A 25,405-nucleotide genomic window follows, 5' to 3' on the forward strand; every position below is an offset into this window, starting at 1 on the left:
CTCCCCTCTATTCTAGCCAATATTTAATCCTCAACCAACGTTGCCAGAAAACTGACTACCTGGTGATGATCAAGATCGTTGTTTGTGGAATCTTGTCATGTGCACATTGGATCCTATCGATGTACATTATTATGGAGGCCAATTGGCTCTTGGTGTGTCTTGAGATTGTGAGAAGAATTGCAGAAATGCAAATTTTCTCTGTTAGGGTTAATGCAAAAAATACGCCTTCACCACTGCTGACTAGTCCCATGAAGAGAGTAAGTACAGAATAGCTTGACCACTCACCTGGTTCTTGGTCACGATGCCATCCACGGGATCTGTGTACTCAAAGTTTTCAGTTTTCTCCACTGTGTAGTTGTGATTGCCAACAGCGAACTGTTGGTTTATGAATGATCGTTCTGTGACGACAGCTTCAAGGTCCCTCATTAAATAATAGGCAGCTCGTGGGTCAATATCTTCATAATCAAACCTTGGCATAAACAAAAAGCAAGTTCAGGTAAGGAGCTGAGGGGAAAGCAGTGAAATTAAAGGAGATAAAAGAGCAATAGAATATCAAAGGACTACAGATCATTTCCTTTTCATTTCATCTTTGGGAACCTTAGTATCATTAGAAAAGCTAGTATTTATCTTTAGTTGTCCCTTGGGTAGGTAACATTAAGTCTGCTTCTTAAACTTTAGACCATTTGGTGAAACTGCACTGTTTCTTTGAAAGTTCCTGGATTTTAATCCAGTGACAACTGGGTGTGTGGTCACTGGACAATCGGGTGGGTTAATGTGCAATTGTATAAAGAATGTTAATTTAGTTAACTGTCCCAATGATTCAGAACCCAAACCAACTGAGTTACAGAGGAAACTGAATGGTGACTGACAGTTCAGGGGTAAGTCCGTCTAATAATGGCCTCAGTTGCAAGGTTGAAATATGAGCCGGTGTCTCCTAGAGTAGATGCTGAGCTCACCTGCAGTAGTAATTCCGACCAAAGCGGGCCCAGTGTTCCTTAACAATCTCCTCCACACTCCGCTTTCGAGCTGCGATAATAGACAACCACGCAAGGACAGCCCAGAGACCATCCTTCTCCCGAATGTGATCAGACCCTGTGACACACAAAATCATTTAAGAGTTTTATGTCTAAAGCTGGTTTCATACTGGAGTTCCTTGAACATACAAACAATTGGCAGAGACATTGGCTATTTAGCCCATTGTGCCTGTGCTGGCACTTTGAAATAGATGCTTAATTAGATCTATAGCCTTGATTTTTACCAAGGGCCCTGCAAATTTCTCCTCTTCCAACATTTATCTGATTTCCTTTTAAAAATTGCTGTTGAACCTGTTTCTACTGCCCTTTCAGAAGATCACAATAACATGCTGTATAATCCAAGCTCTTTAGATCTCTTCTCTCATTCTGAGTCTCTGAAGAGTTTTACCCAGAAAGAACACATGAGGAAACTTCTGTTATTAATATTTTTCTGCAAGCACAAATCCTGGTTAGCCAAGCAGCTGGACAGAGGAATTAATAACAATGTCTATCAGGAATGATCTGCTAAAATGCCCAATTCAGTTATTTCCTACAAGGAATGTGTCTTCTTTGTTTAAAGTCGAGGCAGGACAGTTATTCTGAACTTTTTATGTTTCTATTTTCTAAATTTTTCCTACAATCTATAATGCTGGACTTTTCATTTCTTTACTTTTTCTATTTTTCTCCCCCATGACCTTGTTCTGAACTATTTCTATCTAAGTACATTGTACCTAAGATGACGCTGTAAGTGGTGACTTATAAACTTTTCACTGTACTCATTTGAGTTGCTGGCTTCAGAGGAAAATTACATAATCTTTAGGTTATTCTAATTATTGAAATCATTGCTGCAACAAACTGAAGCTTTTTTAAAATTTGTATTGCAATATGGATGGTTCTAACATTTTGATCCAGAATAAGATGGCTGGGGTGTAGAAGCCAGTGGGTTGCTAGGGGAGGGAGCACAATGAAGCAGACACACAGAAGGTATGTCGTGGGCACAATGAAATTCCTATTTCTATTAAGCCTCTCAATCATAAAACTCTTAAGGGGCCTGACAGGATAAATGCAGGGACATGTTTCCCCTTGGCTGTGGAATCTAGGACACAGGGACCACAGTCTCAGACTAGGAGGTTCGCCCCTTAAAACTGAGACAAGGAGCAATTACTTCAATCAGAAATTCAAGAATTTTTAGACTTCTCTACTCCAGAGAGTTGTGGATGCGTCGTTGTTGAATATATTCAAGTTACAAGTTGATACATGTTTGGATATTGTGGGAATTAAGGGATATAGGAATGATTGGAGAGAGTGGACGCGAGGAAATTGTTTCCGTTAGGCGAGGAGACTAGGACCCGTGGACACAGCCTTAGAATTAGAGGGGGTAAATTCAGAGCAGAAATGCGGAGACATTTCTTCAGCCAGAGAGTGGTGGGCCTGTGGAATTCATTGCGACAGTGTGCAGTGGAGGCTGGGACGCTAAATGTCTTCAAGGCAGAAATTGATAAATTCTTGATGTCACAAGGAATTAAGGGCTACGGAGAGAATGCGGGTAAGTGGAGTTGAAATGCCCATCAGCCATGATTGAATGGCGGAGTGGACTCGATGGGCCGAATGTCCTTACTTCCGCTCCTATATCTTATGGTCTTATGGATTGTGGGAAGATAGAATTGACATAGAAAATCAGCCATGATCTTATTGAAAAATTAAGCAGAGTTATGGTTTCAAATGGGCTACTCCTGCTCCTGTTTCTTATTTTTTGATCAGACCATCCTCAGGCTTCTATATTGATGAGAATACAAGCCTAGTTTCTGCAACATGTCCTTATATTTGATGAACACTTCTAGTACTGGTATCATTACCGTGGATCTGCAACGCACTCCTTATAAGGTCAACATATGCTTCCTGTGGTTTGGAGCATAGACTGAACACATTACTTGACAGCGCTTCTCCCCATTTGTCTTTCAACTTTGAGATAAAGGCAACATTCCATTAGTCCTTTTACTGAATGATTCAATGCTTGGTCAATTCACAGTCATGAAAGATGTCACAGACTTTTCAAGCAACAATAATCAGTTCACGTTGACTCTGACTTGATTTTGCATTCACTGTTTTACTACAGCAATGCTGATTTTGCATAAGCAAGGGCAATTTATTACATTGGAAAGCATATGATCAGCTTTGTCCAATACTGAGCTATGTGACCACAATAACCTCACTGTGTGAACGTAAATCTGTTAACAATTGCTTGTCCACAAACAGACTCTAGCTCTCAGTTGGGGCCTCCTGGTGAAAAGAATTGCAATGGTAAATCTTCTACTGTAAATTGTACTTATATAAGGGCAGGAGATGGTGGTATTGCTGGCTAGACCAGCATTAAATGGCTATCCCTCAGTCCCTTCTTGAACTGCTGCAGTTTTGTTACTTACTGATCCTAACAAAAACTTACATATATATAGTGTCTTTAACCCAGTAAAGTGATCCAGTGCAATTGACAGGAGTATGATCAAACAGTATTTATATCGAGCCCCATAAGGGGATATCAGGACACATGACCAAACACTTGGTCGAAGAGATAGATTTTAAGGAGTGTCTATTGGTGAGGAGAGAGGCCAGGGAGATGCAGTGCATTAGTCAGAGGGAAACAGGTCTGGGTGGATTGCTTTTCGGAGGGTCGGTGTGGACTGGTTTGGCCAAAGGGCCTGTTTCCACACTGTAGGGAATCTAATCTAAATCCCTGAACACTATCTTCAATTTAGCATGGCCAATTCACCTAACCTGCACATCTTTGGACTGTGGGAGGAAACCAGAGCACTCAGAGGAAACCCACACAGATATGGAGAGAATGTGCAAACTCCACACAGACCGTCGCCCAAGGCTGGAATCAAACCCAGGTCCCTGGCACAGTGAGGCAGCTGTGCTAATCACTGAGCCACCATGCTGCCCTACTGAGAGAGCACCACTGAGGGAGTTGTGGTGTGTCAGTTGTGAGAGAACATGCACTGATGGAGTGTTACTGCTAAAGAAATGCTGCACTAACAAAAGGTCAGTGCCAAGAGAGTGTTACACCATTAGACCTTCAGTACTGAAGACACACAGAACTGGCAGAGAAGGTCAGTATTGAGACAGTGCTGAACTATTGGAGGGTCAGTCCTGAGTGAGCAATATACAGTTGGAATGCACAGTACTGAGGCAGCACTGAACAGACAGAGGGTCAATACTGAGGGAACGTTGAGCTGACAAAGGGCCACCACTGAGGGAGTGCTGCATTGTCAGAGAGGCAGTTTTGAGGATAGAATTTGACCAAGCTGGGGACAGAGTGTGGGTTCGAGAGTCAGTTAAGGTATGAAAGTGACATGCCTAAAAGGTAGTATCAGTACCATTCCCATGGGCTCTGATCATAGGACATTCACTGGTGGAGTGCCCAGAGTCCTCAGGACAATGACTGAACCTACAACATTTCAGTTATCCTCACTGGGAGTGATCTTAGATGTAGAAGGTAGGGCCAGCTGAGACTCTCACACAATATCCTTCTATTTCCTCCTCCCTCATATGTTTATCTACCTTCCCTTTCAATTCCATTACACTGTTTCTTTTAAAATCATTCATGGGAGGTGGGCGTCACTAGCTAGGCCAGATTTATTGCCCATCCCCAATAGCCCAGAGGACATTAAGTCAACTACATTGCTGTGGGTCTGGAGTCACATGGAGGCCAGACCAGGCAAGGATGGCATTTTCCTTCCCTCAAGGACATTAGTGAACGAGATGGGTTTTTCCAACAATTGACAATGGATTCACGGTCATCATTAGACTCTCAATTCCAGATTTTTATTGAATTCAAATTCCACCATCTGTTGTAATGGGATTCAAACCCAGGTCCCCCAGAACATTACCTGGGTCTCTGGATTAACAATCCAGCGATGATACCACTAGGCCATTGCCTCCCTAGCCAGTTCCTGTGGTAGTGAGGTCCAGATTCTCACCACTATACGGATAAAGAAGCTTTTCCTTCATTCTCTGTTGGATTTATTAGTGACCACCTTATATGTATAATCTCTTAGTTTTTGTATCAGAGGAGCAGACAGATAATTACAAAGCCCTATGAAATGCAAGCCATGATGTGGAGGCGCCAGTGTTGGACTGGGGTGAACCAAGGCGGAAGTCACACGACACCAGGTAATAGTCCAACAGGTTTATTTAAAATCACATGCTTTTGGAGTGCTGCTCCTTTACCAGGTCACTTCACCCGACAAAGGAGCAGTGCTCCAAAAGTGTGTGATTTTAAATAAACCTATAGTCTGGTGTCGTGTGGCTTCTGACTTTATGAAATACAAAGCCACTGAGGTCTGAGTTTGGGACATTCATGTCTAAAAGTTTGTGGGAACTGTATTAAATTGTAGGCTAAATTGTGGGCTAATGGATGAAGTTTAAAAAGCTATGATTGATTACTGAGGAGCAGGGAATGTTGCTATGGAACCGTTCCTTAGGAGATGAGAATACATCAGTATAGTAGATCAGATGAAATCTGTGATGAAAGTGTGTTTGATTGGTCCAATGTCTTTGTATCAGATCTAATTATATGTAATTGCAGTATTTGCTCATTGCAGCTTGCTGGCTGACGATTTGTTTAATTGTTTAATAGCTGCTGCTTTGCTGGTTTGCACTGCTGCAAAGCTCACATCATGACATCAGTACTTTGCCATTTGCAAAACCGGCAAGCTGTAAGCATTCTGACAAAAATGGAAGAGTTTTTAAACTGTGCTGTCAAGGCACTGGCTAGGTGCCAGAGAAGCAGTCTCCTCAGTAGCTCATTAAGGAAATTTCTATCCTTTTATAGCCGCAGACTTTGAAGAAACCCTTTTAGCCTGTCAGGGAGATATCAAGATCTGCAAAGTGATTCTGCTAAATGAGCACTGCACAAATATTTATCCCAGGCTTTTAGATATATGGACAACAGCAATTCCAACATTAGCTTTGCGTGGATAAGTGAAAGACAAAGCACATTCTGTTGAAACAATGTTTAATTGAATTTGTATTACCTAATTGGCACCAATCCCTGATTTAAATTACTTCACCACTGGCAGTTATGTTCTCAGCTTGTTAAACCTAAATTCTGGAATTCTGCCTGTATCTCTCGACTTTTCCCTCCCTCTCTCTCTCCTCCTTTCTGATTCTTCTTAAAAGTCTACCTCTTTGAGCAAACATCTCGTTGTCTGTCCTAATATCTCCTTATTAGTTCACTGTTGATATTGGTCCTGCCAATAATGTCTTACCATTTGAAAAAGTGCTATATTAATGTACTTATTGTTTAAGTATTGCTCTACATTTAGAGTCAAGATTAGAGTGATGTTAATCTCCAGCATCTGCAGTAACCACTTCTGCCTTGCTCTACATTTAGTCAACTTTACACGATGACATCCACCTCTACCTACTACCCACTTCCCAGCGACCTCCAAAAGGCCCCTGTCTTGTCAGATTCTAATTCCAACATTCAGCTTTAACTTCGCAGATTTTTGTAGCATGTGTAGCAATGGAAGAGAATGTTTTAACCGTCACAATTCAAGTCTTGCATTCAGAATAATATGTTTATTGACCTTGTGTATATCCCATATTGTACCTGTAATGGTCAGGGATGCTCCTGCCCATAGCATGCTTTTCCCATGGGGGAAATGAGATAGAAATCACTCAGGTCCTTCATCAACTTTAAATGTAATGTGTAAACGCTACATAATGTCAAAGTTTGTGATGTATCCGCTCTCAACAACAATAGCTTTCACTTATGTAGTGCCTTTAAAATGCCTAAAAATGGCTCCACAGGGACATTATCAGATAAAACAAAATTGTGGCTGAGTCACATATGAAAATATTAGGAGAGGTCAATGAAAGGTTGGTTAATAAGGTAGGTTTTAAGGAATATTACAAAAGATGAGACGGGGTAGCGAGAGATGGAGAAAAAGTTGAGGGAACTCCAAACTCTAGGGCCCACGCAGCTAATGATGAAGCATTTTAACTTGGGGATGCTCAACAGATCTGATAGAATTGGAAGAGTATGCAGATCCTGGAGTCTGCTGAGGATCAAGAAGATTACCGAGATACCGAAGGTGCAAAGCCAGCCAAGGATAAACTTGTAAACAAAGGTGTGGAATTTAAAATTGAGATATTGCTGAACTGGGAACTAAATCCTCCAAATGTGTAAAGTGAGAAGTGGTCATTTAGAAAACATGGCCTTGCATTACTGCAGTAATTAATACTCAACCATCAGAAACTAAAGGGTAGAAAAACAGAGTAAATATTATTTTTTTTAAATTCCAATATGGGTCCAACAAAGATTTTGAATGATTCTGGATCCAGTGTTAAGGTTGATGGGGGACACCAATGAGTGAAAAATCTAAGACTCAAGCTTTTCATTGTTGTTTTGGAGTACTGTATTTCATATGGTACCCAGCCTTAATATAATATCAGAAAGTGAAGTTACAATGTGAGCCAAGCTGCTCTTCCTGAGTAGGGTGTGATGGGCACTTGGCTATGTGCTATGAAACAAAATCAGGAAAGTTCTGGTTACATCTTTAATACAATACTATATCTCTTTCAATCATCTCATTGGTCTCATGGTGTCAGAAGGGCCATTGTTCACTCTCTGTAAAAGCAGCACAGGAATTAGTAAGGTCATTTGGGGCACCAGATCCATGTCTTTGAGAATCCCATGATAAAATAAATGAAGAATTAAAGACATAACACTGGATCATAATTCTATCAGTAATACTGCAACAATAACATTTTAAAAATCTTGGTATCATTGCAGAATGTCAGTACTGAAAGATGGGCCCTCCCATGTTTGTACAGAAACTTGGTTTAAATCGCACCATTAACATCTCAAGGATATTAACATCCTGTTTTAGTCCATGTGGGGGAACTATTAGCCAAACTAACAAAATTTGTCAAATGACCTCCTAATGATGCAATTAGTCATAACATTTCAGTTTTTTGCAACTTTTTACTTTAACAGAAAAAAAACTAATGCAAATTTAACATGGATTAACAGTCTACTGAGAGACTTAACTGGCAAATTAATCTTCACTTAAGGGCTTCATCCCTCTGCCACCCACAGCAATGGGAAGCCTGTGCGATACATCAAACTCAGAAAGTGGCATGTGTTGATGATGAACAAGGGAAGGAGGAGGAACTCCTTTAGGTACATCAGAGGTACCAAACACCAACGTCTTCCATTAACATTACTTCCAATGTCAAATTGCTGTGGGACACCCACAGTGGTCAAGAGCAGCACCCTCTTTTTAAGCTGATGGCAGTGGATTGCTGGGACCTCAGAAATCTGAAAACCCAGCCCCTGAGTTCAAATCCCACCTTAGCAACTGAAGAATTTGATTTCAGTTAAGTACCAAATGTGAAGTGAAAAAAATCAGCCCAGTTATGGTGATCATGAAACTATTGATGTAAAGGTATCACATCTAGTTCATTAATATTCTGTGGCGAAGCAAAATTCCCATCCTTACTCAGTCTTGATTTGGAGGTAGCAGTGTTGAACTGGGGGTGTACAAAGTTAAAAATCACACAACACCAGGTTATGGTCCAACAGGTTTATTTGGGAGCACTAGCTTTCGGAGCGCTGCTCCTTCATCAGATGCTCCTGATGAAGGAGCAGGGCTCCGAAAGCTAGTGCTTTCAAAAATTCCTGTTGGACTATAACCTGGCGTTGTGTGACTTTTAACTTTACCCATTTCTTGTTTTTCAGAGACCTCAGACCCACCGCAATGCAACTGACTCTTAACTGTCCTCTGAATTGGTCCAGCAAGTCATTGAGTTGAATAGGAATGGGTACTAAACATTGGTCATGCCAGGTAGGAACACAACCTCCAAATGACTAAGAAAAAGTTATTTTTGTGATACTTATATACTTCATTTCAACTTGTTCTCACACATTGAAAGAGTCTTGTAGCTGAACCTTTGTTTCCTTACATTTTTTAAAAAATGCATATTTTAGTATATAAACAAAAATGTGCATTTCAGGCATCCCTTTCACATTGTCAGCATACTTGTATGACTTTAAAGCTAGTGAAGCTTAGACACTTGAAATATAGAGAAAGTTGGTAGCCAATTTGTGTGCAGAAAACTCTACAAGCATCAGCAAGATAAGGAGGGTGAAATCTGCTTTTTTACTCATTTTGATTGAGGGACAAATACTGATTTAGGAAACTAGAGAGAACTCCCTTTCCCTTCTTAGAATTAGTCTTTTATTTCCACCTGAAAGATCATGTAGGACTTTGGGTTTTTAATAAGTAATATCAACTTGAGGTAATATCAACTTTATTCTCACATTGAAACGTGCACACATGAATCCATGGGTAATAATCGCTTGGTTCATGTGACACACTCACCAAATTTCTTGCCTATTTCAGAAATATACAATTTGAACATGTGGACTTTTGACAGTCAGGATAGTCCAGGCTAATGGGAGGCAGACAGGAGACATCAGTGCAAAAGATAAGGCTGAAGCATTGGCAGCAATCTCAGCCAGAAGTGCTGAATGGAAGATCCATCTTGGTCTCCTCCAGTGGCCTTCAGTATCACAGATGCCAGTCTTCAGCCAATTTGATTCACTCCACATTATAAAAAGTATTAGTTGAAGGCACTAGCTAATGCAAAGGCTTTGGACCCTGAAAACATCCTGGCAATAGCACCGAAGACTTGTATCCCAGAACTTGCTGTACTCCTAGCCAAACTGTCCCAGTACAGTTGTAACACTGGATCTACCCAACAATATGGAAAATTGCCCAGGTAATTTCTCTATGCAAAAACCAGGATTAATTCAACCCAGCCAATTAATGGCCAATGAGTCCACTCTAAATCATCAGTAAAATGGTGAAAGGTGTCATCAACAGCAGCACCTGCTCAGTGGCGCCCAGATTGGGTTCCGCCAGGGCCCCTCAGCTTCTGACCTCATTATAGCTTTGGTTCAAAAATGTATGAAAGAGCTAAATTCCAGAGGTGAGGTGAGAGTGACAGCCCTTGATAAGAAGGCTGCATTTAACCAAGTCAGGCAGTAGCCCCAGCAAAACTTGAATCAATGGGTATCAGGAGGCATACTCTCTGCTGGTTTGAGCCATTCCTGGCATATAGGAAAATGGTCATGGACGATAGAAATCAATCATCTCAGCTCCATGACATCTCTGTAGGAGTACCTCGGGGTAGTGTCCTAGCCCTAACTATCCTCATTGTTTCGATGACTCTTCCTTCATTATTAACTTAGAAGTTGGGATGGCTGCACAACATTCAGCACCATTCACGACTCCTTAGATACTGAAGCAGTCCATGTTCAAATTCAGCAAGAACTGGACAATAATCAGGCTTGGACTGACAAGTAGCAAGTAATATTCATGCCACACAAATACTACACAATGACTATTTCCAATAAGAGACAACCTAACCACTGCCCATTGGTTCAATGGTGTTACTATCACTGAATCTCCCTCTATCAACATCCTTGTGTTATCAGTGACCAGCAACTCAACTGGACTTGCCATAAGAATACAATGGCTGCAAGAGCAGGTCAAAGGCTAGGAATATTGCAGTGAATAACTCACCTCTTGTCTCCTGAAACCTATCCACCATCTACAAGATGTACAAAATGTCCATATTACAGAGGAGGAAGTGCTGGATGTCTTGAAACGCATAAAGGTGGATAAATCCCCAGGACCTGATCAGGAGTACCCTAGAACCCTGTGGGAAGCTAGAGAAGTGATTGCTGGGCCTGTTGTTCAGAGATTTGTATCATCGATAGTCACAGGTGATGTGCCGGATGATTGGAGGTTGGCTAACGTGGTTGCCACTGTTTAAGAAGGATGGTAAGGACAAGCCAGGGAACTATAGACCAGTGAGCCTGACATCGGTAGTGGGCAATTTGTTGGAGGGAATCCTGAGGGACAGGATGTACATGTATTTGGAAAGGCAAGGACTGATTAGAGATAGTCAACATGGCTTTGTAAGTGGGAAATCATGTCTCACAAACTTGATTAAGTTTTTTGAGGAAGTAACAAAGAGGATTGATGTGGGCAGAGCAGTAGATGTGATCCAAATGGACTTCAGTAAGGCGTTCAACAAGGTTCCTCGTGGGAGTCTGATTAGCATGGTTAGATCACACGGAATACAGGGAGAACTAGCCATTTGGATACAGAACTGGCTCAAAGGTAGAAGTCAGAGGGTGGTGGTGGAGGGTTGTTTTTCAAACTGGAGGCCTGTGACCAGTGGAGTGCCACAATGATAGGTGCTGGGTCCTCTACTTTTCGTCATTTATATAAATGATTTGGATTCGTGCATAAGAGGTACAGTTAGTCAGTTTGCAGATGACACCAAAATTGGAGGTGTAGTGGACAGCAAAGAGGGTTATCTCAGATTACAACAGGATCTGGATCAGATGGGCCAATGGGCAAAGAAGTGGCAGATAGAGTTTAATTCAGATAAATGCGAGGTGCTGCATTTTGGGGAAGCAAATCTTAGCAGGACTTATACACTTCATGGTAAGGTCTTAGGTAGTGTTGCTGAACAAAGAGACCTTGGAGTGCAGGTTCATAGCTCCTTGAAAGTGGAGTCGCAGGTAGATAGGATAGTGAAGAAGGCATTTGGTATGCTTTCTTTTATTGGTCAGAGTATTGAGTACTTTTCCCTGGGTTTGGGGAGTCCAGAACTAGAGGGCATAGGTTTAGGGTGAGAGGGGAAAGATATAAAAGAGACCTACGGGGCAACTTTTACATGCAGAGGGTGGTACATGTATGGAATGAGCTGCCAGAGGATGTGGTGGAGGCTGGTACAATTGCAACATTTAAGAGGCATTTGGATGGGTATATGAATAGGAAGGGTTTGGAGGGAAATGGACAGGTGCTGGCAGGTGGGACTAGATTGGGTTGGGATATCTGGTCAGCATGGGTGGGTTGGACCGAAGGGTCTGTTTCCATGCTGTACATCTCTCCGACTCTAAGTCAAGAGTGTGATGGAATACTCCCAACTTGCAGCCCCGAATCACCCAAGATGTTTGACATCATCCAGGACAAAGCAGCCTGCTTGATTGGCACCACATCCACACGCATGCACTCCCTCCACCACCAATGTTCAGTAGCAGCATACCTACAAAATGTACAGCAGAAACTCACAAAAAAATCATTAGACAGCATTTTCCGAGCCCATGATCACTTCCATGTAGAAGGATAAGGGTAGCAGATACATGGGAACATACCATCTGCTAGGTCCCCTCCAAGCCACTCATCATCCAGACATGGAAGTATATATATCACCTTTCCGTCAGTGTTGCTGGGTCGAAATCCTGAAATTCTCTTGCCAACATCATTGTGGGTCTACCTACAGCATGTGGACTGCAGCGGTTAAAGAAGACACCTCACCATGACCTCAAGAGCAACTATGGACAGGTAATAAATGTTGGTCAGCCAGTGGCACCCCACATCCCAGGAGTGAATAAAAATTCACTCATCTCTGACCTTATCAAATAGAGGACCAGGTTTAAAAGGCATTCAATAGCCTACTACTATTCCCAAGTCCAATGTTGTAAATCTGGATTCTACTGTGGGTTTTTCAGTGTGCACAAAATATTCCTTTGTTATTGTTCAACATCTGTTTCAGGCAGTGTTCCTTAGAGATGTCACAAACATTTGGATCAAGACCAGATGTGTACTGCTCAGCTGTGAGCAAATTATTCTCAGCATATTTTATGTAACTCTCTTACTTCACATTTTTGTTATATCAAGAATGTATCACAACACATAATTAACTAACAGGAACAGGTTTGTATTTCAAGACAGTAGTTCTCTAATCAGTTTAATTAGTTCTGAAAGAATTTCTTTCAGTAATTTATATCTGGTCTGTTGTAAAGGCAATATCTGACCATTTTTACAAATGAAATATTAAAATTGTTCACAAAATCAGTTCCAATTTCAGGATCCAGGCAGTCCATACTGACTGAGTTTGGCTCACAGTCTGACAACATGGTGATTAAATATTCTCAATGGCAGACATGGTGCCTACTCCTTCCTGAAATCTCTCCACTTTTCTCTCCTCCTTTGAGACACTCCTTCATCTGTCTCCTCATATCTGTCATGTTGGTAAGTTTGTGTTCAGTAATGCTCCTGAGATCACTCTGGAATATTGTACAGCACTAAGGGGGACCACGTAACCATATTGAGAGGGTGACCTTTTGAATGAGGCCAGATTGCATTTTGAAGTTAGTAAATGCCAAGTTCAGGCCACTCACTTAGATTAAAGATAAGGAAACTATTTAGCCGAGCTATCCATAGCACTGACTTGCTCCCCTGCAGTTAAAAACTCCTATTTGCCAATCAGAACAGGATCACAATTGTCAGTGATAGCTCTTTTGATTGAAGGAGGCTAGAAGGAAGAGTATTCATTTAGCAGACAAAGAAAACTAAAAACAAGTTGTTTAAACACATCAAAAATGAGGAGTGTTTGTATAACTTTAACCATCTATGGTTGCACAATATTGACCTTGAAAGCTAAATTCACCAGAATGATACTAGGGCTAAAAGGATTAAAGTGAGGACAGGCTACATAGAACACTCATGCATATCATTGAAGTTAGATGATTAAAAATTGCATTAATTTAGTGTTTACAGGATTTCTTAGGGTAGATGGACCATTCAGGACCAGGACAAAGAGGAATAAACTTAGAATTAGATCCAGCTTCATTACAGCTGATGAGAAGAAACACTTCTTCACACAAAAGGTAGTGGAAATCTGGAATTCACCTTCACCTTACAAAACAAAAAAAACTTGGCAAAAGGTCAATTGAAAATTTCAAAACTGAAATTGATATTTTCTCATCAGTCAATGTTGGGAAAGCAAGGCAGGTAGATGAGATTAATGTACAACCACCCAGGATCTAACTGAATGACAGAACAGGTTTGAAGGGTTGAATGACCTTCTCTCTTCCCAAGATAACTGATCTTTTTCCACACACTTAAACAATTAGCAAGAAGTGACATTACCTCATAAAACTGACACCTCAACAATAAATTAGCTTAGATCTTTAATTTTGAGCCATGAGCTTGAAATAATTAATATTCCCAGGCTGAATACATGGCTAATTTTTCTCTCTGAGTCAGAAAGGTGCAGGTTCAAGTCATACTCCAGAAACTTGAGTACACAGACTATGCAGACACACCCTGTGCAGTACTGAGGGAATGGTGCACTGTCAGAGGGGCATCTTAGAAGGAATGCTGCATTGTCAGATGGGCAGTACTGAGAGAGCACTACATTGCTGGAGGTGCGATATTTTAGATGAGATGTTAAACTGACTTATTGTGAAGTTGAAGATACAATAGCATCATCTTGAAGAAATAGATGTTGTTAAACTTGAGAGAGTACAGAAAGATTTGTAGGGATGCTGCTGGGACTGAAGGGTTTGAGTTATTGGGCTGGGCTTTCTCCCTGGAGCACTGGAGGCTGAACGGTAACACTATAGACCTCTATAAAATTATGATGGGCATAGATATTAAATAGTCAAAGTCTCTCTCCTAGGGGGAGTCCAAAACTAGAGGATGTAGGTTTAAGGTAGGAGGGGAAAGATTTTAAATGGACCTGAGGGATAACGTTTTCAAGCAGAGATTGGTGTTTGTGGTGAAATGGTGGAGACAGATACAATTACAATATTTATAGAGTCATAGAGATGTACAGCACAGAAATTGGACTCTTCAGTCCAACTCATCCATGCCAACCAAATATCCTAAATGAATCTAATCCCATTTGCCAGCACTTGGCCCATATCCCTCTAAACCTTTCCTATTCATATACCCATCCAGATGCTTTTTAAATGTTGTAATTGTATCAGCTGCCACCACTTCCTCTGGCAGCTCATTCCATACACTCACCTCTGTGAAAAATTTGCCCATTAGGTCCCCTTTCAGTCTTCACCCTCTCACTCTAAACCTATGCCCTCTAGTTCTGGATTCCCCCCACCCCAGGGAAAAGACTTTGTCTAGTTATCCTATCCATTTCCCTCATGATTTTATAAATCTCTATAAGGTCATCCCTCAGTCTCCGACGTTCCAGGGAAAACAACTCTAGTCTATTCAGCCTCTCCCTATAGCTCAAATTCTCTAAACCTGGCAACATCCTTGTAAATCTTTTCTGAACCCTTTCAAGTTTCACATCCTTCCGATAGGATTATACGCAATATTCCAAAAGTGGCCAAACCAAGCCACAGCATGACCTCCCAACGCCTATATTCGATGCTCTGACCCATAAAGGTTAAAAGGCCTCTGGTTGGGTTTATGTATAGGAAGGGTTTAGAGGGAAATGGGCCAAATGGGACTAGGTCAGATTGGGATGTCTGGCTAATGCAGACAAGTTGGATGGAAGTGTCTGTTTCCATGCTGTACAACTCTATAAGTAAAAGAGGTTTCTCAACAATGGCTGATGGCTGATATCCAAATCTCAAAGAATATCATTAAAATAGATGATCAGGTCATATTATGTTGCTAATTGGGGAAGAAAGCTGTGTGTAAATTGAGTGTTGCATTTCCCAGGTTACAACAGTGATCACATTTCAACAGTCCTTCATTGACTGTGAAGTACATTGAAACAACCTGAGTTATTGTCCCTACACATATAATGTCTGTCTATCTATCTCATGAGGCAAAACTCAGGCTATCTTGAACATAGGTTGATTCACGCTCCTTCATTCAGCCCAATTTAGCGAGTGGATACTTATTTTTCAATAAATGCTCCAAATAACATCAATAGCTATCAATCCTGCCTGAAATGAATAAACATCCTCCCTCAGTTTGCTCCATTAATAGTGAAGTCATGAAAGCTGCAAAGGAAATGCAAATTTTTTTTACTTAAAGAGCTGGTATGTAATGAAATCTATTTTCTATAAGGCATTCCTCCCCCTAGGACACCCCAGTTGGTGTTCCTTTTGGAGTTAACCTGTGGTGTTAATGAGTAAATATTTTTAACTAAGCAAAAACTCAGAAACTTAGAAACAAAATGCATCAAATAAAATCAGTCATTGCATCAACTTTCTCTAAAAGTCGGTTAATGTATTCACGTCCTGAAACAGCCTTCATTGCCCAAAAGGAAAGCAGTTGCCCGAGGTGAACAGCTTCCCCATGCTGGCTGGCATATAACGGTCTCTTACCTCCCAGTGCCATCACAATGATTTATGGACAGAAGCTTCAAAGAAACTCAAGCTCACAGAACATTTAAAAGTTGCAATTTAGGAACATATTTGTCACGTATAACTGAGTTAAGTGGGTGAGTGCTACATGCTAGCACAGATAATGGAAGACACTAACTCATGTTAGAAAGGAAATTGATCTCACATTTTCGAAACAATAAGCTTTGAGAGAAAGAACACCCAATTGGCTGTGGCCCTGCTGTCTCAGTGATTGGATAGGCTTCAGCCAGAGCAGTAGGTCAGCAAGTGAAATGTCAGGGGAGGAGTTAGAGACTAAAGCCAGTAAAGCTAAGAGGAAGAACAGACAGGGAGAGGTGACTGAAAACAGCAGGATTTGCAGTCTGAAGTGCATTTGTTTAAATGCTTAGGAGTATGAAAGGTAAGGCCGATGAATTTATAGCTAGGACTATTACATATATCTATGATGCTGCAGCTCTTACAGAGACTTGGTTGCGAGAGGGACAAGAATGGCAGCTTAATGTTCCAGGATTTGATGTTTCAGGCAAGGTAGAGAGGGATGGAAAAGAGGTGGGGGAGTTGCGTTACTGATAAGGGAGAATATCAAAGCTGTACTGAGCGAGGACACCTTGGAGGGCTCATCTAGCGAGACCATTTGGGTAGAGCTCAGGAATAGTAAGGGTGCAATCGTTTGATTGATTTGTACTATAGGGTTCCCAACAACTAGCAGGAGAAAGAGGGGTAAAGAGGTGGACGGATTATGGAAAAATTAGAAACTAACAGGGTCGTTGTAGTGGGTGATTTTAACTTCCCACACATTGACTGGGCCTCCCTTAGTACCAGGGGCTTGACTTGGAAGGTGAATTTGTTAGGTACATCCAGGAGGATTTCTTGAAGCAATATGTAAATAGCCTAACTAGGGAACAGGCCGTGCTAGACATGGTATTGAGGACTAAACTTGGCCAGTTGATCAAGTTTTAAAGGGAGAGCATTTTAGGAACAGTGATCATAATACTATAAATTTCAAGTTACTTATGGATAAGTATAACAGTAGTCCTTGGGTGAAATTTGTAAATTGGGAGAAGGTTAACTACAACAACTTTTGGCAGGAACTGTTTGTTTGAGGGTAAATCTACATGTGTTATGAGGGAATCTTTTAAAGACCAGTTGATTAGAGTTCAGGACCAGCATGTTACTGTGAAAATGAAAGTTAAGGATAACAAGATTCGGGAATCTTTGATGACGAAAAATTGTGAGCTTAGTCAGAAAGAAAAATGAGGCATATGAATTTAGGAAACTAAAGGTAGACAGAGCACTCGAGGAATATAAAGACAATAGCAAAGAACTTAAACAACAAGTTAGGAAAGCTTAAAGGGGCACAAGAACCTGACATTCTATCCCAGAATGCTGAGGGAGCCCAGGGAGGAAATTGCTGGGGTCTTGAATGAGATATTTGTATTTGCTTTAGTCACAGATGAGGTCCTAAAGGACTGGTGAATAAACAATGCTGTTCCTTTGTTTAAGGGCAATAGGGATTATCCAGGAATTTATAGATTTATGTTGAGAGTAGGAAAATAACTGGGGAGGCTTCTTACGAACAGGATTTCTTCACATTTGGAGAAATATGGGCTTATTAGTTAGGAAATATGGCTTTGAGCAGGAGGGGTCGTGCCTGACAAATTTGATTGAGTTTTTTGAGGAACTGACAAAGATGATTGGTGAGGTCAGGATGGTAAATGTTGTCTATCTGGATTTTAGCTAGGCTCTCATGACAGGTTGATACAGAATTTGAAGTCACATGGGATCCACTGTGAGTTGATAACATGGATACAGAACTGGCTTGGTCATGGAAAACAAAAAGTAGTAGTGGATAGATAATTCTCTGACTGGAGATTTGTGACCAGTGGTGTTCCACAGGGACCAGTGCCAGGACCCCTGTTGTTTAAAATATATATAAATGATTCGGAGAAGAAAGTAAGTGGTCTGATTAATAAGTTTGCAGATTACATAAAGATTGGGGGAGCTGTGGATAGTGAGGAGGATTTCCAAAGAATACAGTAGGATATAGATATACTGGAGATGTAGGTAGAGAAATGGCAGGTGCAATTTAATCTGGACAAATGCGAGGTGCAATTGTTCTGCTATAACGCATGATTCATCAGTGTGAATTGGCTATAATGAGATTGATGAATTATGGATGTTGTTTGGATAATGCAAACTTTCTGCTGAACAGGTATAACAGTTTTCTATTAGCAATCTTCTACAGAGCAATTTTCCATAGCATGAGGTTGCAGAGGAACACAACTGTGGCGTAATAGCAGAACAATCTGTCAGACATTTTGAAAGATCTAACGCAGGAGAACAGTACACAGTAAATGACTACCCTTAGTATCTTCAACAGATGGAGGAATCTGGACATTAGGGTCCACATTTCCCTGAAAGTGGCAACACAAGTAGAAATGGTGTCAAGAAGGCCTACGGCTTGCTTGCCTTCATTGTTTGGGGCTGAACAAGTCATGTTTCAGCTTTATAGAACTTTAGTTAGGCTATATTTGGAATATTGTGTAGAATTCTGGTCGCCACACCACCTGAAGGATGTGGAAGCTTTGGAGGAGGGGGGTACAGAAAAGATTTACCAGGATGTTGCCTAGTTTGGTGAGTATTAGCTATGAGAGATTGGACAAACTCTGTTTTCACTTGAACATCGGATGATGAGGGGCGACTTGAAAGAAGCTTGCAAAATAATGAGAGACATGGATGGAATAGATAGTTGGAGTCTTTTTCCGAGGGTAGAAAGGTCAATTACAATGGGACAGAGGTATAAGGTAAATGGGGATACATTTAAAGGAGGTGTGAGAGGCATGATTTTTACACCAGGGTGGTTACTGTCTCAAAAATTTCCAGAGGAGGTGTTTAAGAAGCAATGTGACAGATACACAAATAGACAGGGAATAGAGGGATATGGACTGCATCCAGGCAAAAGGTTTTTGGATGAGAAAGGTATCATGAGTATTGCAGGCTTGATAGGCCAAAGGGTCCATTCCTGTGCTGAATTCTTTGTTCAGCTCATCTTTACGATGATCTGACTGGTTGATATGGATGCGGGAGCTAATTTATTTTTTGAAATGCTAATAAACAAAGACATGGCTTAAAAAGCCAACAATTGGCATGCTGTGCAATTGATGTGAAGGCTTGGTGAAAATGGCCAGGTTGCCTCCTCTGTAGTAACTTACTGGATTCACAGTGAGTACAATACCAACAAAGGAATGAGCGGTCAATGAAAAGCTTGCGACTTCGCTACAATACATCAATCTGAAACCAAGGATGCAAAGAGTGTTTGAAATCCTTGTGTTGGTCTTGACATAAAGCATTCATTTACAAATAGAGCCTCAGTGGCAAAATGTGAAAGGTTCACTTACATTTTCAGTAGCTGAAACACTCGCAATGTAATTGTTCAGAGCAGCATTTCCTCTGATACACTACACAGAATTGTGTAGAATATACAATACAGAAACAGGACAACACAACACAAAACTTCTCCCATTCTTTTTACTCCATCTAGACTGACACATCATTGCAGTATTGGTGGAGTGCTGCACTGTCAGAGAGGCCACCTTCCGGATGAGACAATAAACCGAAGCCCCATTTCAGCAGGACATAATAGATTTGAAGATTTGAAAAAGCGTTCTCTCCAGCATCATGGTCAGTACTAAGTATTGAAACAATATCAATAAAGAATAGATTTTTTGGTTATTATCACATTGGTGTTTATGAGAGCTTCTTCTGCTGTGTTTCCTGCATTACAGTACTGACTGCACTACAAAATATATTTCATCAGACGTGAAGCTCCTCAGGATGTCCTGACTTTGCGAAAAGTGTTCTAATAATCCTGTCTGATTTTCCTTTATTGAATGTCACCAGTTTCCCTCTGCAAAAAATGCATCACATCAATGGAAATGAGTTCTGCATAAAGACAGAGAGTGAGTTCATTACCTGTACCAAAGCTCTCCTCTCCACAAAGGGAACACTTCCCAGCATCCATCAAATTCCCAAAGAATTTCCAGCCTGTCGGAGTTTCATATACAGGAATCTTCATGACTTTTCCTACCCTATGAAAAAAAAATGAGCATGTTTGTTTAAGTAAATGGACTGAACACGCGACTTAGAAGTTTGTGGGTTCGAGTCCCACTTCAGACAATCTAAGCTGGCATTCCCTTTGCTTTATTGAGGCTGTGCTGAACTTTTGGAGGTGACGGTTTTTGGTTGAGGCATTGAACTGAGCTCTGTTGCAGACATAAAAGACCCAATGGATGCTGTTTTGAAGTAGAGCACCAAGTTCTTCCTGATATCTGACCAATATATATCCCTCACACACTATCACTAAAAACAGATTATCCATTCATTATCACGTTGTATTATGTGGGATCACGCTGTGCGAAAATTAATTGCCGTAGGTCCATCAATACAACAGTGACCACACTTCAAAAGTGCTTCACTATCTGTAATACATTTTGAGATAGCCTCAGGTTGTGAAAGGCGCAATATAATTGGAAATCCTATTACCATAATGTCTTCCTAAGAAGCAAAAGACTGAATTTTCATGAGGGCTGATTCAGGAAACCTTGCAAATTTGTCTTGCTTAGTAAAAGGCCCTTGTACGCTAGATTTTCATTCCACGCATCAAGGGTAGGATGGAGTTGGGCCCACCACATTCAAAGGCAGGCCCAAAGCAGCTCTGCAAGTGAACGGATGTTCAGACTGGTAGGCTGAAGTGCCCACCTCTGTTTATTAAATCAGCCAATTTTAATTACAGTGTTAGGCTCTCACTCATTCAACCCCTTCATTTTTTATCTAAACTCATGCCTTTCATGTGTCCTTCATTCCCCCAATTAATGCCCATACTTCTTGTAATATAGCATCCAACCACAGCAACAGAAAGTACTTTTTTTTACGACAGAGTCCGTCAAATGACAGAGTTTTTCTTTTGGTTTCCCATTTGAGAGTTGGACTGAAGTGTCTATTTTCAAGCTATACAACTCAATGGCTCTCTGACTGGGATTTCCGATGTGTTTTGCACATGCTCTGACAAGTTGTGAACCACATCTACTAAAAGAAAGGAATGGACTACACTAAAATTATGGGGACATGTGAACTGCTCATCCCTCGCAATGGAGTTGGCAAGTCATGGAGTGTTGTGTGAACGACTACTGTCCACACTGTTATCTCATGCTGGAAAAAATTGTCAGAAAGAGGAATAAGGGCAAGAATTCTGGAATCTAGTGCCTGTAAACCAATGTTGCTCTAACTCTGCCAACATCCAGGCCAGTAAGTATAATAAGATGATGTGCTATCCATTTCCATGCTCCGTAGGACTAGGGCCGGGTCTTAGAGTTCTCTCTCTCTTTTTTTTAAACAAAGTGATGTTTGCACTAACAGTTACAATGGCAGCAACAGTTTAAATTCTCCATAGCTGTAACATTAAGCATACTATGAAACAAGAATTTGCAAGCTAAGGTTAACAAACCTGTACACTTATCGTACTGGCTAATAAATTAGCACTACCATGTTAGAGATGCATTGCTGACGCAGACTCTCTCCACTGTGTATATATTGTTGTACTACGTTCAGTTCTGGACACCAGACCTGAAGAATGTACTCGCCTTGGAGAGAGTGTAGTGCAAATTCACCAGAATGTTACCAGAGCTACAAGAATTATGATAACAGGTTGCTTAGACTAAGGTTACTTTCTATTGAACAGAGAAGATTAAGGGGTGATCTAACTGAGGTGTATAAGAAGATTAGGAGAAAGTGAGGAATGCAGATGCTGGAGGTCAGAGTCGAGAGTGTGATGCTGGAAAAGCACAGCAGATCAGGCAGCATCCGAGGAGCAGGAGAATTGACGTTTCGAGCATATGCCCATCATCAGGAATGAGGCGGCTTATGTCCGGAACGTCGATTCTCCTGCTCCTTGGAAGTCTCATTCCCAATGAAGGGCTTATCTCCGAAATGTCGATTCTCCTAATCTTCGAATGCTGCCTGATCTGCTGTGCTTTTCTAGCACCACACTCTCGAATCTGTATAAGAAGATTGAAAGATTTGGTAGGCTCGATAAAGAAAGATATTTCTTCTAGTGGAGGAATCCAGTACAAGAGGGCAGAACCTCAACATTTGAGCAAGGCTATTTGGGGAAGTATCAGGAAGAACATCTTCACATCAAAGACAGTGGAGGTCTGAAACTCCATTTCCATAAAAATGTTGTTGAAGCGAGGGATCAGTGGAAAATGAAATTGACAGATTTTTCGAGGGCAATGTGATAATAGTTTCTGGATCCAAGATAGAGTTAAAATGCAGATCAGCCATGGCCAAACTGAATAGAAGAACTGATTAAAAAGGTTGAAAGATTTCTTCTGCTCCTCGGTGTATGGAATTGGTATCCCTTTTCTTTATTTTGCTATCACAGAGATATTATTCAAGGAAACATCTCTTTATCTGCACCAAATGTATCTGGGATTGGAAATTCTGGTGATGAATACTCTGCTCAATAAAAGGGATTTTCCACTGTGACATTTCCAGTGTGCACAGTCATGATACTTCTCAGATTGTGAATCATTCTTTCCAGGAGGCCTTTATTCCCTGCGCTGTTGTCAGAAGTCTGTCTTTAAAAGTTTTATGATGAATACAACTCAGATTATCCTGAGGAGCCCAAATTCTAACACCCCATTCATAGAGTCATAGAGATGTACAGCATGGAAACAGACCCTTCGGTCCAACCTGTCCATACTGACCAGATATCCCAACCCAATCTAGTCTCACCTGCCAGCACCCGGCCCTTATCCCTCCAAACCCTTCCTATTTATATACCCATCCAAATGCCTCTTAATTGTACCAGCCTCCACCACTTCCTCTGGCAGCTCATTCCATACACGTACCACCTTCTGGTGTGAAAAAATTGCCCCGGAGGTCTCTTTTATATCTTTCCCCTCTCATCCTAAACCTATGCCCTCTAGTTCTGTACTCCCCGAGCCCAGGGAAAAGATTTTGTCTATTTACCCTATCCATGCCCCTCATAATTTTGTAAACCTCTATAAGGTCACCCCTCAGCCTCCAACGCTCCAGGGAAAACAGCCCCAGCCTGTTCAGCCTTTTCCTATAGCTCAAATCATCCAAACCTGGCAAAATTCTTGTAAATGTTTTCTGAACCCTTTCAAGTTTCACAACATCTTTCCGATAGGAAGGAGACCAGAATTGCATGCAATATTCCAACACTGGCCTAACCAATGTCCTGTATTGCTGCAACATGACCTCCCAACTCCTGTACTCAACACACTCTGACCAATAAAAGAAAGCATACCAAACGCCTATCTTATCTACCTGCAACTTCCAAGGAGCTATGAACCCGCACTCCAAGGTCTCTTTGTTCAGCAACACTCCCTAAGACCTTACTATTAAGTGTATAAGTCCTGCTAAGATTTGCTTTCCCAAAATGCAGCACCTCGCATCTATCTGAATTAAACTCCATCTACCACTTCTTTGTCCATTGGCCCATCTGGTCCAGATCCTGTTGTAATCTGAGGTAACCCTCTTCGCTGTCCACTACACCTCCAATTTTGGTGTCATCTGCAAACTTACTAACTGTACCTCTTATGCTCGCATCCAAATCATTTATGTAAATGACAAAAAATTGAGGATCCAGCACGGATGCTTTGTGGCACTCCATTGGTCAAAGGCCTCCAGTCTGAAAAACAACCCTCCACCACCATTCTCTGCCTTCTACCTTTGAGCCAATTCTGTATCCAAATGGCTAGTTCTCCCTGTATTCCGTGAGATCTAACCTTGCTAATCAGTCTCCCATGGGGAACCTTGTCGAACCCCTCACTGAAGTCCACATAGATCACATCTACTGCTCTGCTCTCATCAATCCTCTGTGTTACTTCCTCAAAAACTCAATCAAGTTTGTGAGACATGATTTCCCATGCACAAAGCCATGTTGACTATTCCGAATCAGTCCTTGCCTTTCCAAATACATGTACATCCTGTCCCTCGGGATTCCCTCCAACAACTTGCCCCCCACTGATGTCAGGCTCACCGGTCTTTGGTTCCCTGGCTTGTCCTCACCACCTTTCTTAAACAGTGGCACCACGTTAGCCAACCTCCAATCTTCCGACACCTCACCTGTGACTATCAATGATACAAATATCTCAGCAAGAGCCCCAGTAATCACTTCTCTAGCTTCCCACAGAGCTATAGGGTACTCCTGATCAGGTCCTGGGGATTTATCCATCTTTACCCATTCCAAGGCATACAGCACTTATTCCTCTGTAATATGGACATTTTGCAAGATGTCACCATCTACTTCCCTACAGTCTATATCTTCCATATACTTTTCTACAGTAAAGTTTGGTGCAAAATACTCATTTAGTATCTCCCCCATTTTCAGCAGCTCTACACAAAGGCCGCCTTGCTGATCTTTGAAGGGTCCTATTCTCTCCCTAGTTACTCTTTTGTCCTTAATGTATTTGTAAAAAGTCTTTGGATTCTCCTTAATTCTATTTGCCAAAGCTATCTCATATCTCCTCTTAAGTATACTCCTACTTCCTTTATACTCTTCTAAGGATTCACTTGATCTATCTGTCTACACCTTACATATGCTTCCTTCTTTTTCTTAACCAAACCCTCAATTTCTTTAGTCATCCAGCAATCCCTGTACCTACCAGCCTTCCCTTTCACCCAAACAGGAATATACTTTGTCTGGGTTCTCGTTATCTCATTTCTGAAGTCTTCCCATTTTCCAGCCATTCCTTTACCTACGAACATTTGCCCCCAATCAGCTTTCGAAAGTTCTTGCCTAATACCGTCAAAATTGGCCATTCTCCAATTTAGAACTTCAACTTTTAGATCTGGTCTATCCTTTTCCATCACTATTTTAAAACGTATAGAATTATGGTCGCTGGCCCCAAAGTGCTCTCCCACTGACACTTCAGTCACCTGCCCAGCCTTATTTCCCAAGAGTAGGTCAAGTTTTGCACCTTCTCTAGTAGGTACATCCACATACTGAATCAGAAAATTGTCTTGTACAGACTCAACAAATTCCTCTCCATCCAAACCCTTAACACTATGGCAGTCCTAGCCTATGTTCGGAACGTTAAAATCCCCTACCATAACCACCCTATTATTCTTACAGATAGCTGAGATCTCCTTACAAGTTTGTTTCTCAATTTCCCTC

The 25,405-nt window shown here is 41.3% G+C and overlaps 1 protein-coding gene across 1 annotated transcript in view; it reads right to left on the bottom strand.

Moving 5' to 3' along the window:
* The window catches only part of pgm5 (phosphoglucomutase 5), a 174,057-nt gene that overhangs the window by 27,136 nt on the left and 121,516 nt on the right, over nucleotides 1-25,405 (bottom strand). The window contains exons 7-9 of the mRNA XM_043716994.1: nucleotides 20,176-20,291; nucleotides 957-1,092; nucleotides 286-469 (exon numbers count right to left, since the gene is read on the bottom strand). Coding sequence (XP_043572929.1) covers nucleotides 286-469; nucleotides 957-1,092; nucleotides 20,176-20,291 — 436 coding nt within the window. The remainder of the gene's footprint in view (nucleotides 1-285; nucleotides 470-956; nucleotides 1,093-20,175; nucleotides 20,292-25,405) is intronic.

The sequence above is a fragment of the Chiloscyllium plagiosum genome, chromosome 2 (genome assembly GCF_004010195.1).
Source record: "Chiloscyllium plagiosum isolate BGI_BamShark_2017 chromosome 2, ASM401019v2, whole genome shotgun sequence".
Classification (NCBI taxonomy): domain Eukaryota; kingdom Metazoa; phylum Chordata; class Chondrichthyes; order Orectolobiformes; family Hemiscylliidae; genus Chiloscyllium; species Chiloscyllium plagiosum.